This window comes from Phascolarctos cinereus, unplaced genomic scaffold (assembly GCF_003287225.1).
Source record: "Phascolarctos cinereus isolate Bilbo 61053 unplaced genomic scaffold, phaCin_HiC Scaffold_2;HRSCAF=192, whole genome shotgun sequence".
Classification (NCBI taxonomy): Eukaryota; Metazoa; Chordata; class Mammalia; order Diprotodontia; family Phascolarctidae; genus Phascolarctos; species Phascolarctos cinereus.
Window position 1 is genome coordinate 76,352,549 of NW_027555625.1, and position 18,728 is coordinate 76,371,276.

General features: G+C 36.6%; 1 protein-coding gene across 1 annotated transcript; it reads right to left on the reverse strand.

Moving 5' to 3' along the window:
- Nucleotides 1–1,760: 1,760 nt before the first annotated feature.
- LOC110193223 (olfactory receptor 1D2-like) lies at nt 1,761–2,691 on the reverse strand. Its single transcript, XM_020964884.1, is given in 2 exon segments — nt 1,761–2,409; nt 2,411–2,691. Coding segments are annotated over 2 exon segments (930 nt in total).
- Nucleotides 2,692–18,728: the final 16,037 nt, after the last annotated feature.

An 18,728-nucleotide genomic window follows, 5' to 3' on the forward strand; every position in this document is an offset into this window, starting at 1 on the left:
AGCCAAAGAATTCTAGAGTCAACTAAAAAATGATTGCAACAATCGATAATCTCAGCAGCTTTGCAGAGTATAAAATGAATAACATAATATGAATCATTAACATTTCTTTACGCTATGAGAACAGCCTAGTAAGAAAAAAATAGAAAAATTCAATTCAAAATAACTATAGAATCATAAAAAATATGGAAATTTGCTTGTCAAGACACTCCCAGGAAAATTATGAATGCAACTATAAAATGCTCCTTATGGAAATAAAAATAGAAGAAATAGTAATTGCTCATGACAATAAAATTAAAATGACAATATTATTTAAATTTATTTATTCTATGCCTATCAACTATCAAAGGATTATTTTATATAGCTGGTAAAAAACTCTCTGAACAATGCAATGAAAAATTATGATTCTATGAAGAAAAAGCAAGCTACCCACAGCCTAACAGAGAGATGATAGATATTTACAGTATAAGGCATTATAAGTATATACATTATATATGACAAATTTCAGTATAAGACACATTTTCAGACACAAACAATATGGGAATTTGTTTTTCTTGACTGTGATTATTTATTACCAGGGCTCTGTTTTGCTTTTTTTTTTTCTAATGGAAGGGAGTAGAGCAAGGAGAGATAAAAATATCGTGTCAAAAAAAAAAGGAAAAACAAAGAAAAAATGGTTTGATGATATATCTTTTAAAAACCACATACAAAGAAAAGAACAAAAGGGAAGCCAGAAAAAAAATAAACCAAAATAGCTTGAAAGCTACAGGTTGAAAATTGTTGACTCATACTGAGCTTTCAATCACTTAAAAATTTCAGGTTGTGTCAGGAATACTTTCTAACTGCATCTTCACCATTTTTCACTTGTGAAGTTGAATTTTTTTAACAATCCAATTGTAGAACTTTACCTTTTTTTCCTATTTTAATTTCTCTTCTGACATTTGGCCCCATGATCTAGTGCTTGTTGGGAAATTTGGAATTCTGATTCTTAATTAATATGTTTTATGCCTCTCTTCTTTCTATCCCCTGAAAATATGCTTTGCATGCCATCTTCCATCCAAGTTCAACAAAAGCATTGGACAGTGCATAGCCATCGACGGATTCTTAGAGTTAATATTCATTAGACTCTTATGTTATTTGGTTTACCAGTGAAACACATTAACAATATTTCATTATAAGAGTTCACAAAAGGTTGTTTGGAGTTCCACTACCACAAAACAATTTTCAGAATAATTGGCCAACTGGAAAAAGTACAAATATTCTAATATTGGTTCCAGCGTTCCGTGCTCTTCACAATGTGTTCCAATGCTACCTTTCCAAACTCACCTTTAACTTCTCATTTTCATGTACCAAACTCTTTACACATACACAGTCTAAGACAGTTCCTTTTACATTAGTTACTTAACAAATATCTGTTGCAATAGTGTATGACACTGTATTTTTCTCTGCCTCTCTCTCTCTCTCTCTCTCTCTCTCTCTCTCTCTCTCTCTCTCACACACACACACACACACACACACACACACAGAGAGCAATCCTGCAATAGGCTCAAGTATTGTGTTTCCAGATATTTTTGTTAGAATCTGACATCCATTTACAAACTTTTTGAGGGCAGAAACCACATATTCTACTATTTCCCCTTCTCCAGTCCTTTAGTAGTGTAGAGTTGTGCACAAAGAATATGTTCAATAAATACTTGCTGATTTTTACACAATTACATCAAGCCCTAGCATTCATAGGCTTCAGGGGTCAGGGAAAAGAAAAATTAAGGGACAGTTTTCCTTCTGAGAAGCTTCTTCAGGGCCCCTTTCATGTCCTGGTTCCTTAAACTATAGATGAAGGGGTTGAACATGGGAGTCACAACAGCATACATCACAGTGGCCACTGAGTCTTTCACAGAATACGTTTTCACAGGTTGCAAATACACCCCAAATAGGGTACCATAAAACAGGGAGACCACAGCCAGGTGTGAGGCACAGGTAGAGAATGCTTTGTATTTCCCAGTGACTGAGGGGATCTTCAGAATGGCCTTGACAATTTGACCATAGGAAATGAGCATAAGCAGAAAGGGAACAATGAAGAGGAGAGAGCCTGTTGTGAGTAGCACTGCCTGGTTGACTCGGGTGTCAGAGCAGGCCAATTGTAGCAGGACATACATCTCACAGAAGATGTGACTGATCTCCCTCGACCCACAGAATGTCAAGGTGGCCATGAGGATTGTGTGGGTCAGTCCATAAAGAATGGAGAGGACCCAGCATGGGACCAGCAACAGAAGGCACAGTCTGGAGCTCATGATTGTGGTATAGTGAAGGGGACGGCAGATGGCTACAAAACGGTCGTAAGCCATCACTGCCAGGAGGAGATTGTCCAGAGCCACCAAAGAAACTAAAAAATACAACTGTATCAAGCACCCAGTAGGAGATGGCCTTTTTCTGGGTAAATAAATTTACCAGCATCTTGGGAACTGTATTAGACACAAAACAGACATCAGTGAAGGAGAGGTTGGCCAAGAAGAAGTACATGGGAGTATGGAGGCGGACATCAGAGACAATGGCCAGGACAATCAGCAGGTTCCCAGCCAGAGTGACTAGGTACATAGCCAGGAATAGTCCAAAGAGAAATCTCTGGTGCTCTGGATCCTGAGTGAGGCCTAGGAGGAGGAACTCAGAAACACTTGTCTGATTTTGAAAGCCCATGTCTCTGTGTGAATGCAACAATGACAAGCATTTAAGTAGCAACTATTGGGTACTAGGTTCCTACACATTAAAATATTTGATTTATGAATAAGTGATCAATAATTATTTGTTAAATGAATGAATGCAAGTTTAAATGAATACATTTTGAAAATTAGGAATAAATAAATGTATAAATTATTCAATTTAATTCAGGAAAAATTAACTTTACATTCTAAACATTTAAAATATGAAGAAAAAACCAAAAGAGTCATTACCCTCAAAGAGTTTAATGAATTGTGAATGAATTCTGATTGCATGTATGTACATAAAGACAACAGGAATAGGGTGCTAGAGTTAGAATGAAGAAATCTTGGAATCAATGCTCACCACTGAGATTTGCTAGTTATGAGACCATGGAAAAAGCCTTCAAATGTTCTGCAGTCAGCTCTCTAAGATTGCTGCAAATTGTAGTTGGTGAAGACTATTGACATATTTGAATTCACTTAGGCTACTCACTTTGAGAGAAATACTGGTTGAAGTGTTGCATTTAATTTCAGATGTGGCCACTTTCACAGCTGTTTTTACTTAGATGATTTTCTCTGTTACAAGAGGTTATTCATTTTCAGAATGAGGTAGTTTTAAGGTATATTGAGAAATGACTGTGAAAGTTAAACAAACATGACATCAACACAACTTATGTTATAAAATTTTGACAGGAAGAAGCACTGATAAGGCTTGGTGACAAACTAGATAGTGGGAAGAAGTCAAGAAGAGGAGAAACCAGACAACTTGATGGTGCTGAGCCTAGGAGCCTGGGAAATGGGATTGCTGTGAAGGAGAGACTGAGGTCAGTGGTGAGTCTGATTCTGTGCAGTTTCAGTTTCAAGTACACATAACAGAACTCCAAGGAGAGGTACTGTGTAGGTGTTAGAGGATACAGAAGTAAGGTGAGGAAGAGTCAGTGTGGCATAGTAGAAAAGAGCAGTGAACTTGGACCTAGAAGGTGGGTTGAAATCCAAGCTCTGACAGTCACTAACAGTGTAACTGCACACAGGCTACTTGATTATTCTGAAACTCATTTTCTTCATCTGAAAAATAATAATACATGTACTAATCGATCTCCCAGGCATAATAAACTTGTAAACTTTTAAGTACTATGTAATACGCCTGTTACTATTGATAAGAGACATAGAACTGAAGCATAGACAGTGTGGCATGAAAATATTTTAGTGTCTGGGTGAAGCTTAAGGAAAACCTGTCAAAATGCAATAAAATAATAATGACATATGTTGTCAAGGGAGTTTTCCCTCTGAACAGATGCCTCACATCCCCTTTGTGCCCCAGTTCCTTAGACTGTAAGGAATAGTGGTCAGATAGACTTTATGGGTCTGGGAGTATTTTAGGAGATGAACAAAGTATTTGTGTTGATCCTGAAATGGCACTATACTTCACGCTCTCAAACCCTGGTGGAGAGAATCCAGAGACATGAAAAAAGAAGACATTCAAATAGGTGGCCATATTTGATAGCCCAGGTTTTGGTGTGGATATTCAACAACTTCTACAGTGGCTACAGCTCTGGGTCTGGAGTCAGGAGGACCTGAGTTCAAATCTAACCTCAGATGCCTATTAGCAAGTCACTTAAACTCTTTGCCTTAATTCAGAGGAGAAGGAAATAATAAACCACTCCAGTATCTTTGCCAAGAAAACTGTCTATGGGGTCATGAATAATCAGACACTGCTGAATGTCTGAAAAACAATAAGAACAATAACAACAGGAGCTGGCTGTTGGGTCAAGTTGAACCATTGCAGGAGATGCTAGGGAAAATAGCCCCATTCTGCTGGAAGGTCGGGAGGAGGTAAGTCATGGCTAATGGCTCTACTGGGCTTGAGATAGTGCCATATCCCTTACTTGACCTCAGGAGCTAAATATGGAGAAGATGGGTAATAAATTTTAAAACATCCAGATGCCTCTAATCGATTACTTTCATGCCCTTTTGATTCTTTGAAATAATGTGAATTATTTGTGAATTTACTTTTTCCCTAGTAAATTAACCTGGAAATAGCTGCACGTGAACTTGAGTATGTTAGAAGTGGGAGGAATGAAAGAGCTGGATATGTGGAGCTATCCATACCTCACAGTCAGGCTAAAAGAAGACCATGTAGGAGATGGGACAAGGGGACAGGCAATCAGAGTTAAAGCATACTTCTGCACATGAACTACACCAGGGTATAAAGTAATGGTTTAGGAAGGAGATTCTAACCTCAGGCCAAGAGAGTGCTCTACATACCCAAGCTATAGATAGCAGCAGAGTCTCACCTTAGCTCTCTCCTATGTGTCCATTCAATTACCTTATTCACAGATTCTGCAGGTTTGAATGTCTGTACTTCCATGGACTGGAACCCAAGGTTCATCTCTTCTCAGGCCCTAGCACAGTTTCATGAATATAGCAAGTAACTGTATGTGTTTTTTCAACTGAATTGTATAATAATGGTTATTACATATTATCATTATACCAGTAATTTCTTTGTGTTTTTGGAGTATAATAAAAACTAATATTTTATATAACACTGTTATTTAAGTTGTTTTGCATCATTTATTTCATTTGTTCTTCATAGTAACTCTCTGAAGTAGGTAGTCCAATTGCATTATTAGCTTTATTTTATAGATGAACTGTAACAGAATCTCGGAGTATTAAAGTGACATGCCCATGATCTTGCAATACATCATAGAACAACAGGCCTTTGGACCCAAATTATCCATGCCAGGTTTCAGTCCTTTCTTCTATACCATGCCACATCTCATATAACTCCCTAAGTTGCATCACATACCAAAGCTGCCTGACTTTGCTTGAATAGATTGGCTCCAGGTGGGTGACCCCATTCCTCTCACGTAAGCTTTCAGGATCCCAAGAAAGTGGGAAGTGGAGGGAGAATCTATAAAGAAATATCTCATGCTTAGATGATCCATTATAAACTGTTTCCTTAGACCAGGCTCAGCCTGGGTTTAGAGGGAAGATGGATAAAGGGAGCTATATGTGTATGTACATGCATCTTTGTGTTATGTGTGTATGTCTGAGTATGCCTACATGTGTGTGAGCATTCATGAATGTCTGTATAGATCTGTCTTTATGTATGTGTCCTGGTGTCTGTGTATTAATCTGAAAGGAACTCTTCCATTTCTATTAGCCTAACTCTTACCTAGATGGCTTGTGGTGACCTCAGAAGCTGTCATACAAGGCCATGACTCTGCTGTCTTCTCTCCAGATGATGAGACATGCACAGTAACATAGTACACACGAACAGAGGAATTTTCTCTTCCTGCAGTAGAAGTGATGCCTGAGGTTGGGGGACCCCAGTGCTGGGCTAGGGGAATAATTACCAGGTATCATGTCTCTAAAGCCAGAGGGGCCTGAACCAGGATAGTGTGAAGCATATATATAGATGAGCTTTGGGCATCCCCTGGGAGACAATTCCTGAAGCTCCTCATTGGAGATCAACAGAGATAGTTATTTCATCATGGTTCTACCATCTGAGTGTTCTATGGGGAGAAATTTTAGGAAACAAGCCTCATAGGATGGAAACATGCTCACCCAAACTCCATTCCATCCTGAGATCTGGGGCCAGCTACACTAGGGAATGTTTTAGCCCTATCCCTCTCCCTCTTATCCTTTGGGAACCATGTCCCTATGATATTTCTTTCTTGAAGCCCTTCATAATTCCCCTTGCTAGGAGTAAATTAATAATACATATGTTGATCTCACTTTTCTTCAGAGCCCTCATGTATGGTATATTTAGTCACAGAGACATCAGATTGTAAAAACTGAAAGGAACCTGAGACATCATTTGATTCAACCCTAAATTTTACATCTGGGGCATCAAAAAATAGGACTTTAGTAGAGAAATACACATATTCACATAAATATAGTAGAAAATGATAAATGCAAAAGACAGACACGTTTCCATTGAAGCTTGGAAAAGACAGGTCACTTTCTACCATAGTGACCAAGACAGTTTTCCTGGAGGAGGTAGCATTTCAACTGGACCTTGAAAGTTCTGTAGGATTTCAACTGGTGGGTAGCAAAGGGGATGATGGGAAATGGCATTTCAAGTGTAGGGAAAGACATTAGCAAAGATACAGTGGGGGGAAAGTATGGAAGATGTTTGGAAAACAGAATATTCAAGTTTGACTAGAAGGGAATAAATGTATATTTATTTATAAAATAAATAAAATTTAATAAAATAAAGTTTAAATTTAAAAAGGCAATAGTGAGAGATAAACCAAATAAGTTGGAATGAGACAAGATCGGTATGATACATTCAAATGTAGATTGGTCCACCATGTAGATCCTTATAGTTTTGTTAAACACTTTGCTTTACACCTTCTTCCTTCTAATGTTTTGATCTATGTGTATATTCAGGCCTGTACATGTGTTTACAATGCATGTATATATGGGAGGCACATAAACATGATTTTTGGACTGCTTAACAGACAATGTTCCCCTTCCCAAATGAGTGAGTTGTTTTCTAGATCTGTCACCATACTGAGTCTCTCATTGGGAACAACTCTGTCAGTTTTGGAAGAAACCTATGCTCCAAGAAGTTTTAGAATCTCCACTGTAGCCCCATCTCCATTATTACCATATAATTACTCAATGCAATCCAAGTCATCCAGTTAGTACTATCAATCTATGAATATATCTGAACCAATAGGATTGTGGGAAAATGCACAAACCCTGATCATGTTAAAACTGGTTTCCTACTAAGAAGCCCTCAAGTTGATATCATATGAGGATTAGGTAAAGGAGATGGGTATGTACAATAAAAAGAAGAGAAGAGAACAAGAGGTCATACACATACTGGTTTCCCTGACTTCCTTTAAAACAGTTGAAATCTCACCTTTCCCAGGATGCCATTCCTGATTTTCCCCCTACCCTCCATCTTTCAAAGCTAGTCCCTTCCTTCTGAGATTGCCTTCTGTCTACTGTGTATATATTTTGTATGTATATAGTTGTTTGCATGTTGTTCCCTCCATTAGAATGTGAGATCTGTGTAGACCAGAACTATGTATTTGCCTTTCTTTGAATATCCAGTGCTTAGCACAATACTTGGCATGAAGTAAGCACTTGATAAATACTTGTTGATTGATTGATTGATTGACATAGGATAATAAATCTAGACCTGGAAGAGACCTTACGCATCCCTCTCATTTTAGAAATGAAGAAACTGAGACTCATAGAAGCTTAGTGACTTGCCCATAGTCACACAGGTAGTGACAGAGAAAACTTGAACCCAGATCCTCTAATTCTAGAGTCAGTCCTTTATCTATCATAATGTTCCTCATATGATAGTTACTTTAAATATTAGAATAATTGATGTGTAGAAAATAGATTATATTTGTTCTGTTTTGCCTCCAGAAGTCAGAACTAGAAGCAATGAAGAGATGTTGAAAAGAAGCAAATTCAGATTTCACATAAGTAAAAACTCCCTAATGCTCAGTGTTACAAGGATGAGCTCATTTTCAGAGCTCCTCTAATGTTACTCTCCACATGGAAGAGGATATTCTCTTTCTAGGAGTCATGATGACTGTAATGGAAATACTTTGGAGAGAATTTGGAGCATGCATAGATATTCTACAACTAGTTATGGTGTTCTGTTAACCATATGATATCAGTCTCTTTAATAGACTGCAGTGGCAGAAATAGAACTGGGGTACCTTCCAAAGGCTTCAGTTGACCCTATTGTTCTTTCTCTCTCTCTCTCTCCCTCTCTCTCTCTCTCTCTCTCTCTCTCTCTCTCTCTCTCTCTCTCTCTCTCTCTCTCTCTCTCTCTCTCTCTCTCTCTCTCTCTCTCTCTCTCTCTCTCTCTCTCTCTCTCTCTCATGCACTCACTTTGATTCCTTCACTAAACTAATGGCATTCAGTGAAAGATAAAACTGTAAGGGGAGGGGCCTTACATGTGGCCCTGTGAAAATGAACCTTGACCCTTTGTCTTGTTATGTGTTATTTCACTGTAGGTGAAGGAAATTAATCTGGGGCCTCTAGCCTTGTAAGTTTTGAAAGGTCATGAGAGTGAACCACTAGGAATCCAAGAGTTGGGAGTTCAGGGGTTAGAATCAATCCAGGGTTTTGCAGCCATCTCAACTTCTATGCCCCAAGGATTGAAGAGATTAGGGATACAGCCCTCAATGGTAATTGAGATGAGGACTCTTCAGGAAATGATAGTACATGTGGAAATGGATTTATTGAGACCAAAGCTATATAAAAACTCTGCTAGGGGTGTGCCCCTCAGGTATTGGGGGTAAATGTTTGTGTTTTTGTTCTTCTTATATCTTCAAAATAAATATACTTTTGTAAAAGCTGACAAAAAAAATTTAAATTTTAAAAATTAATTTTTTTTTTAAAAAGCTAACTAATGTTAAATGGTTAAGTTGACTTGAGATGTTAATCACTGGTGGCTAATGGTGGGGGAAATAAGTGGTGAGGAAATAAACTGATAGCATTAGAGGAGAAATATATCAATGACTCAGAGGTTTCCCTAGAACCCTGGAGGGAGATGTAATAACTTGGCTCTAGAATAGTGAACCCAGAGTATACCCTATATAAGAGGCATCACAAATTAGAATGAGGTCCCTTGAAGGGCAGTTGGGTTCTCCTTCTCAGAGGTCACCAAGCAAAGGCTACCTTGTCTGGTGTTTTGTAAATGAGGTTCTCTTTGTGGAATGTATTAGAAGAAAAGACGCAGCTAATTAGAGAGCAAAATGGTAACAACCAGGGAAAATAGGACCCTGGAAGTTTTGCTTTACTATGCCAGAGAGTTGGCATAGGGAGACTGGGGGCTTCTAGAGATTCATCTTAAAAGTACCTAAAAAACTGGAGGACCAGATGGCCCTGCCACAGAGATGAAAGCTATAAGGAATGACAGAAAGAGGAGAAAGATTTTTCTTAATTTATTGATTGCCTATACCTCCCACCTTCTTTAATCAGTAGAAAGATATGGCTCAAGATAGAAATGAGGATGGATAGATGAATGGATGGATGGATGGATGGATGGATGGATGGATGGATGGATGGATGGATGGATGGATGGATGGATGGATAGATGGATGGATGGATGGATGGATAGATGGATGGATGGATGGATGGATGGATGGATGGATGGATGGATGGATGGATAAGAAACATAAGGAATGGGAGGAAGAAAAAGTGAATTGCTACCATGTCTGTTTGTCCCACCCCAAATCCTATCTTAATCCATATCTCCATACTGATTAGAGAGGGTAGAGAAGAATTAGAAGGAACAAGCAGAGAGCTATTCTTCATGGCTCCCTTCTCTTTAGTATGGCCACTAGTCAATCCAACAAGCATTTAAATTTATTTAAGTAAGTTAAACAAATATCTTTTATCAAATAAATTAATTGTTTATTAAATAAAAGTATTTAAACTTAATAAGTCAATTAAATATTTGTTGGTTCATGTGTTTCTACATAATATATATTTGCATATGTACTATATATTAGACTCATGGTTACTTATTGAAGAGTAATCCATCATTCTCTTCTTTTCATAAAATATTGTTCTATGAATTATGAACTTCAGGCTGACAAAAGGAGAGTCACTCAATATAGTGAGGTATAAGAGAGAAGTATTACCTGTTATAATTATTCTTTGGCTTCATTGGTAAGGTGCATAAACCAAGAGAGTAAGAAAACCCCCCAAAGTATAGCATAATCCTTCAGGTTATAAGAATGTCTAACACAAAGGCACAGTACCACTCATTCATCTCCTCACTTTAGGGCTTAAAATGTTTGTGTTCAGAATCTCATAACTGAAGAGTAAAAAGCAGGAATCTGAAAAAGACCAACTTTCATCTTCTGCCTTGAGAGCATTTGCAGACTTACACATTACAAGCTAAAGCTTGATACATGGTGAGAGATGCCAAGCTCTACAATACAATTTCCCTGACTTGTTATATTCTGCAGAAATCACTGCTTCTCTATGTTGCCTCAGCTGCACTGTCAATTAGCATTTATTAAACACTTTCTATATAACAGACATGGAGCTAAACACTGGGGTTACAAAGAAAGAGAAAAAAACACTGCCCCTGTCCTCAAGAAGCTCACAGTCTACTGGAAGAGACAACATTCAAATAACTATGCACATGCACAATATATACTGTGTAAATAAAATCTCAGCGAAAAGGAACTTGAGGGTTTCTTCCCCCAAGAGACTGGTAAAATCCTCCTCTGGGAATTAGGACTTGAGCTGAGTATTAAAAGTCAGGGAAGCTAAGAATCACATGTGAGGAAGGAGAGCATTCCAGAAATTGGATACTAACTACTATCCTTTCTCATAATTGGGTGGAAAAAAAATTAAAAAAACAAAACTTCTTTATTGTAAGCAGGTCAAAGACTTCTAATAAACAGTATCTTACATTTGTATGGTACATCCAAGGTCATTTTGGACAGAATATACCTAATCAGGAATCTCTGGTGGTCTTTCAATCTTTCACTAAGGATTTCAAGTGAGATTGCAACTCATTATTTCTTAAATCAGTTTTTTCCCAATTTTGGATACTTCTAATTATTAGAAACGGTTCTTTTTTTCTGTTGAGGGAAAATTATTCTCTTTTCAACTTCCACATGTTGTTCCTGGTTCTATCCTCATGGACAAGTCAAGTCTCTCACCTGAGAGCACATTCAATATTTGAAGGCTGTTATCATGTCTCCAAACTTTTCCTTTCCCCAGGCTAAACATCCCTAGTTCTTTCATCTGGTATCCATGTGGCATTTATCCAGTTAATTAATGTTCTTCCTAAATTCCAATAACAAGAAATGAATATAGTATTTTAGATGTGATGTGACTAGGACAAAGTAGAGTGGGATGATTATCTCCCTCATGCTGGACACCAGGATCCCCCAAATAAAGACTGAAATTATATTACTTTTTTCATTGCTAATTCATACTGTCAACCCATGTGCTTGCAATCTACTAAAATCCTTAAATTTCAGAAAGACTATTTCCTAGCCACCCACCATCCTTATTTCACTTATGAAACTGACTTATTTTCAACCAAAGTATGGACTTTTTGTTTTTCTCTACTATGATTTATCTTATGAGATTTGGCCCAGTGTTCTAGCCTCTTAGGAAATTTTTGGACTCTGACTTCCTTAATCAATATATTAATTATCACTCTCACCTTTTTATCACCTGAAAATTTACTATGAATTCATCTAAGTTGGAAAAATCTGTTAAATAGCACAGAGATAAATACAGATCCCTGGGGCTAATACTCGATAGCCATATTATTTGTTGTCACTTTTGACTGACATTTAAAAAAATAATTTTAAAAATATTTTACCGTAAGAATTCACCCAGGTTTTCTTGGAGTTGTTTTAAAATGAAGAATTGCACCATCACAAAAACTTTAAGAATAACTAACTATTTCACAGAGGAAAAGCTTAAATATTCTAATATTTACATAGTATTCAAGGTTCTGCAGAATGTAGTCCCATCCAACCCTTCCAGATCCATTTTTAACTTTTCCATGTGACTAATACTTCACATCCACACAGAAAGTAGCACAGTTCCTTATGCATCATAGACGTCTAATGTTTAATTACTGAAAGAATATATTACATGTCATTTTCTGTATCTTTTTCTATCTCTGTCCCTTTGCCTGCCTCTGTCTATCCACATCTCTAGAGCAAAAATTATGCCCCAAAAAATTCGACCACTAAAGTTTTCTAGTTTGTGACCATGGGCAAGATACTTAGAGGCTCTGAGGTTAGTTCAACAGTCTAAGATTGATGGGCGCTCTCTCTCTCTCTCTTCTCTCTCTCTCTCTCTCTCTCTCTTTCTCTCTCTCTCTCTCTCTCTCTCTCTCTCTCTCTCTCTCTCTCTCTCTCTCTCTCTTTCTCTTTCCCTCCCCAAGAATAGAGTGCTGGAGCTGGAGTCAGGAAGATTTGAGTTCAAATTCAGCCTTAGACACTTATTAGCCATGTGACAAGTTACTTACCCTCTATTTGCCTCAATTTCCTCAACTGTAAAATAAGGATGATAATAATATCTACTTTGCAGGGTTGTTGTGAGGATAAAATGAGACAACATTTGTGAAAAGCACTTAGTACAGTGCCCAGCCCATAGTAGACACTATATAAATGCTTATTCCTTCCTCAAAAAACTTTCCTTTGATACTGCTATCCCTTCAAGTTATTGTCCTATGGCCCTCCTATCCTTCTCTAACACATTTCTAGAAAGAATATTTAGCACTTCAAAATCTTATGGACATGATTGTTGAAACTAAAAATAAATGAATAAATTTATTTTTTAAAAAACAATATTCTACACTTGCTTTATCCACTCAGTTACTATCCAATTATGCCTCAATTCTCTCAAATCTGGTCTGCTTCCCCATCACACCACTGAAACTAAACTGCTCTGTCGAAGTCACTAATGATCTATTAATTGCTGAATCCAAGGACTTCCCATTTCTCATCCTATTTCCTTTCTGTAACATTTAACATTTTTGAAATTCAAATCTGTGCCTTGGCTTCTATGATATCTTCTCTCTGTCTCTCTATCTCTCTCTGTCTCTGTTTCTGTCTCTGTCTCTGTCTGTCTCTCTCTCTCTCTCCCCCTCTCTCCATCCTCCTTTCTTACCCATATGAACTCTTTGATTGCATGGACTACTTTTTGTCTTTCTAGTATCTGTAGCATGTAACACAGTGCCTTACATATAGTAAGTAAGTGACTATTAAGCCCTTGTTGATTGACTGATCTGAATAATCCAAAATCCTACAGTCCTGTTAATTCTATCACTGCAATATCTCTTATATCTGTCTCTTCCTTTCTATCTCCAATTAATTCAAACATGGTAAAAACCTTTATTAACTCTGTAATAGAAAATCATAGTAGCTTCCTAACCAGTCTCCTTGCCTCTAGTATTTCTCTTATCCGATCTCTTATCCATTCTTCATATCACTATCAAAGTCATCTTCCTAATGTGCCATCTTACTACACTATCAATTCAAAAAACTGTCATCTCTTTCACCTACTACCTAGTTCTGGGTCACATACCCAAGGCTATTTATGAAATGGAACTGGCATAGGGGTGACATTCTTGGGTAGAGAGGCCATGGGCTGTGTGTGGAGAAAGGAATAAGTTTAGACATCAGTAGCAACAATGATGTAACTTAGACCCCTTACTGTTCTGCCACTCAGACCCAACAGTGATTTTCAGCTGGCTGATAGTTGCTGAGACCAGAAGCAAACTGCTCTTGCTCAGATCCAAATCCAGGTCAGAAACTTGCAAAGCTCAGACCAGTGCAGAAGTATTAAAACTTTGCTGTGGACCACTTTGGGAGCACTGACTGGTCCCCCCAGACTATCCCTGAGATCCTGGAATAATACTGTACTCAGTACTCCAAGAAAGCAGCAACAGTACAAGCCCATAATTCTCCTCCAAAGGTACCTCAGAACCCATCAAGTCAAAATTCAGTATTGGAGAATGAGCAAATTTTAAAAAGAGAACACAAACACAGAAGAAAATTGCTCCAAAACATCTACAAGCTTTGCCTCAGAGAAAAAAAAACAACATGGGCACAAATTTAACTAGAATTCCTGAATGAGATGAGGCAAGATTTTATTAAAGGATCAAAAATGATTTTATAAGTGAAATGAGAGTGCTTGAGTTAGAAAGTGGAAAAGAAATGAGAGCTATGGAAGAAAAAATTAGAAAGAAAATTAAGAGCTTGGCACAGGAGGTATAAAACCTTGCCCAAGCAAAAACTCCTTGAATATCCAAAAGGACCAATTAGAAGGACTCCATAAAGCAACAAGGAAAGTTAAAACAAAGTCAAAAGACTGGAAAAATAGAAGAAAATGAAATTTATCTCATAATAAAAACAACTGAAAACATATCAAGGAGAAACAATTAAGAATCATTGGACTATCTGAATATCATGACAAAAAAGTGTGAGCATCATGTTTCAAGAAACCTTAAGAGAAAACTGCCCAGATTTCCTGAAAGAAACCCTGAAATAAAAATTCCAGGCAATGTCATAGCCAAAATACAGAGCTCCCAGGTCAAGGAAAAAAATACTGCAAGCAGCCTCAATCAAGATCACACAAGATTTGGCAGTCACAATTATAAAGAAACAGAAGGCTTGGAGCATGATATTCTAGAAGACAAAGGTTCAATTTCAATCAAGAACAATTGATCCAGCCCAAAACTGAGTATAATTCTTCAGGAAGGGAAGAATGAACATTTAATGAAATAGAGAATTTTCAAGTATTCCTGATGAAAAGACCAGAGCTGTATGGAAAATGTGACATTCAAACACAAGAGCAGAAACAGGTAAACAGGAGTCAAAAATCAGAACTGGAAAAAGTTGAACTGTTTATATTCTTAAGTGGAGAAGTGATATATGTAACCCCTTGGAACTTTATCATCATGAGGATCTAAGAAGGAGTCTAATTAGATAGAAGGCCTAGGTGTTATCCTATTATGTTTGGATGATCTCGAAAGAAGAATGCATTGGGGGTAGGAGGGAGGAAGAGGAAAAATGGGAAAAACTATTTCACATAAATGGGTGCATAAGAAAGAGTTTATACAATAAATGGTGCAGTCAAGGAGAGGATAACACTTGAACTTTACTATTATCTGAATGGGTTCAAAGAATGAAGAATACACATATGCACAGTTGAGCACAGAAATTCATCTTATCCATTAGGGAACTGGGAGAAAAGGGGATAAAAGACAGGTGGGAGTGATGAGGTAGGAATAAAAGGAAAGGTAGATAAATGGAGGTAGTGGTCAGAAACAAAACAGACTCTTAAAGAGGGGACTGGTAAAAAAAAAAAGAGAGAGAAGAAGTATAATAAATAAAATAGAAGGAACTAAACAGCAATCATAACTGTGAATATGAAAGGGATGAACTCATTCAGAAAATGAAACAGTATGGCAGCATGGATTAGAAACCAGAATCTAACATATGTTGTTATTAAGAAACATACTTGAAAAATAAAGATATACATAGAATTAAAATTTGGGTCTGGAGCAGAATCTAGTACTCTACAACTGCTATTTTAAAAAAAATCAGATGGCAAACATGCTCAGATAAAGTAAAAGCAAAAATAGAACTAATTAAAAGAGATAAACAGGAAAACTACATTTTGTCATAGGTGCCATAAACAATTAATATCAAATCTGAACATATATGCATCAAATGGCATGGCATCAAAACTCTTAAAGGAAAATTTAAATGATTTACAGGAGAAAATAGTAAAACTATATCAGTAATTAACCTCAATTCACCCCCTCAAACATAGATATATCTAAATAAATATTAATAATAAATTCAGTGCTGATGGCTTAGTTGAGTCAATATAATAAAAATAACAATACTACCCAAAATAATTTATACTTTTAATGCTGTACTAATAAATTTATGGAGGCTGCTAGGTGGCACTGTGGATAGAGTGCTGGGCTTGGAGTCAGAAAACCAGAGTTCAAATTTGCCTCAGAAACTTACTAGCCATGTGACCCTGGACAAGTCACTTAACCCAGTTTACCTTAGTTTCTTCATCTGTAAAATAAGCTGGAGAGGGAAATGGCAAACTACTCTAGTGTCTTTGCCAAGAAAACTACAAATGGGGTCATGATGAATAGGACATGACAGAACAACAACAACAAAAATAAATTATTCCTCCAGCTATTTAGGTAGCTTTCACCAATTTAATCCAATGCACATTGACTGAGTGCCTACATGTCCAAAGCATCCTCTTAGGCACTAGAGATTCAAAGAAGGAAAGCATACCTCAACAAGAGAAATCACAAGTGGTCTAGAAAAGCCAATTCAACCCAATACGTGTTGATTAAGTGCCTACATGCCCAAGTTTACCTCAGTCAAACTGAGGTGTCTTAAAGACATTAGCTTGAAAAGGCCAAGGTCCCCCACTTACATCCTGGGCCATCTCCAGTTGCCCTGATCTACCACTGGACTCAGATGGCTCTGGAGGAGAAAGTGAAGCTGGTGACTTTGCACAGCCCACCCTCACTTAAATCCAATTCACTTGCATGTCATGGCATCACCTCCTTGATGTCATGATCCTTTTCAAGAATGAAGGACAAATAGCTGTAATAATAAATAAATGAGCTAGTTAAATAAACAAGAAAGAAATTAAAGAGATGAATAGCATTTTAGAAAAGTTAGTTGTGTCCAACTCTTTGTGATCCCATTTGGAGTTTTCTTGGCAAAGATACTAGAGGGGTTTGCCATGTCCTTCTCCAACTCATTTGACAGATGAGAAAACTGAGGCAAACAGGGTTTAGTGATTTGCCCAGGGTCATATAGCTAGTAAGTATCTAAGGCCAGATTTGAACATAGGAGGATGAGTCTTCTAATTTCAAGCTTGTCATTCTATCCACTGTGCCACCTAGCTGCTCTTACTACACATTACATCTCTGGAGGATACCAAATGGGAATAAAAGTATACCTGTTTGTGAGCTATGTATGGCACCTTCACAAAAATTAACCATGTATTAGTGTATAAAAACTTCACAGATAAAAGCAGAAAAGTAAAAATATTAAATGCATCTTTTTCTGATTTAATGCAATAAATATTATATTTAATAAAGGGCCTTTGAGGCATAGATTAAAAATTAATTGGAAACAAATTAACCTAATCCTATAGAATGAGTAGGACAAAGAAGAAATCATAGAAAAAATTAATAATTTCATTAAAGATAATGATGACAAATGTTTCAACATAAAATTTGCAGGACACAACCAAAGGGGATCTTGGGGAAATTTTATATCTCTAAATGCTTACATCAAAAAAGAGAAGAGCAGATCAACAAATTGGACATATAATTGAAAAAATTAAAACCAACAAAATTTTAAAACCCCAATTAAATACTAAAATAGAAATCCCAAAAATCAAAGGAGAAATTAATAAAACTGAAAGTTGAAAACATTAACTCATAAATAAAACTAGAAGCTTATTTAAAAAAAAACAATACAATAAATAAACCACTGATTAATTGGATTTTTAAAGGAAAGAAGAAAATCAGGTTATCAGGATCAAAAATTTAAAGGTGAATTCACAACCAATGAAGATAAAATAAAAGCAATGATTAGCTCAACTACATGCCAACAAGACTGATAATCTAAATAAAATAGATGAAGATTTACAAAAATCTAAATTATTCCGATTAACAGAACAGGAAACAGAATATTTAAATAAATAAATTTATTTAAATAAATAAACTTTAAATATTAAATAAATAATGTTAGAAAAAGAGATTGAACAAGCTATAAATGAATTCCATAAGGGGCAAAAAAGGAGCCAATGGATTTACCATCAAATTCTACCAAAGATTTAAGAACAATCAATTCCAATACTACATAAATTGTCTGGAAAAATTGGTAAAGTCTTACGTTCTCTGCCAGAAGTATGGTATTGATACCTAAACCAAATAGAGTCAAAACAGGCAAAGAAAAACAGAGACCAATTTCCCTAATGAATACCAATGCAAAATTGTTAAATAAATACTTCCAAGGAGATTACAGCAATATATCACAAAGATATACATTATGACCAAGCTGGATTTATATCAAGAATGCAGGGCCAGTTCAATGGAAGAAAACTATAAGTATAATTAACTGTACCAATAAAAAAAAACACCAAAAATCATATGGTTATTTCTATATATGCAGGAAAAAAGCTTTTGAGAAAAATATAATACCCATCCCTGTAAAAAAAAAAAAACACAGAAAGCACAGGAATGAATGGAGCTTTGCTTAAAAAGAAAAGTAGTGTCTATCTGAAATCAAAATCAAGTATTCTCTTTAGTGGGTATAAGCTAAAAGTATTTCCAATAAGATCATGAGTGAAGCAAAAATGTCCATTTTCACCATTACAATTAAATTGTACAGGAATCCTCCTAGATCATTGCTTTGTTGTGACAGAGGGACTTGCAAAACTCAATGAAATTATGAGCTATACCATGCAGGGTTAGCCAAGATGGACAGATCATGGTGGAGAGTTCTGACAAAA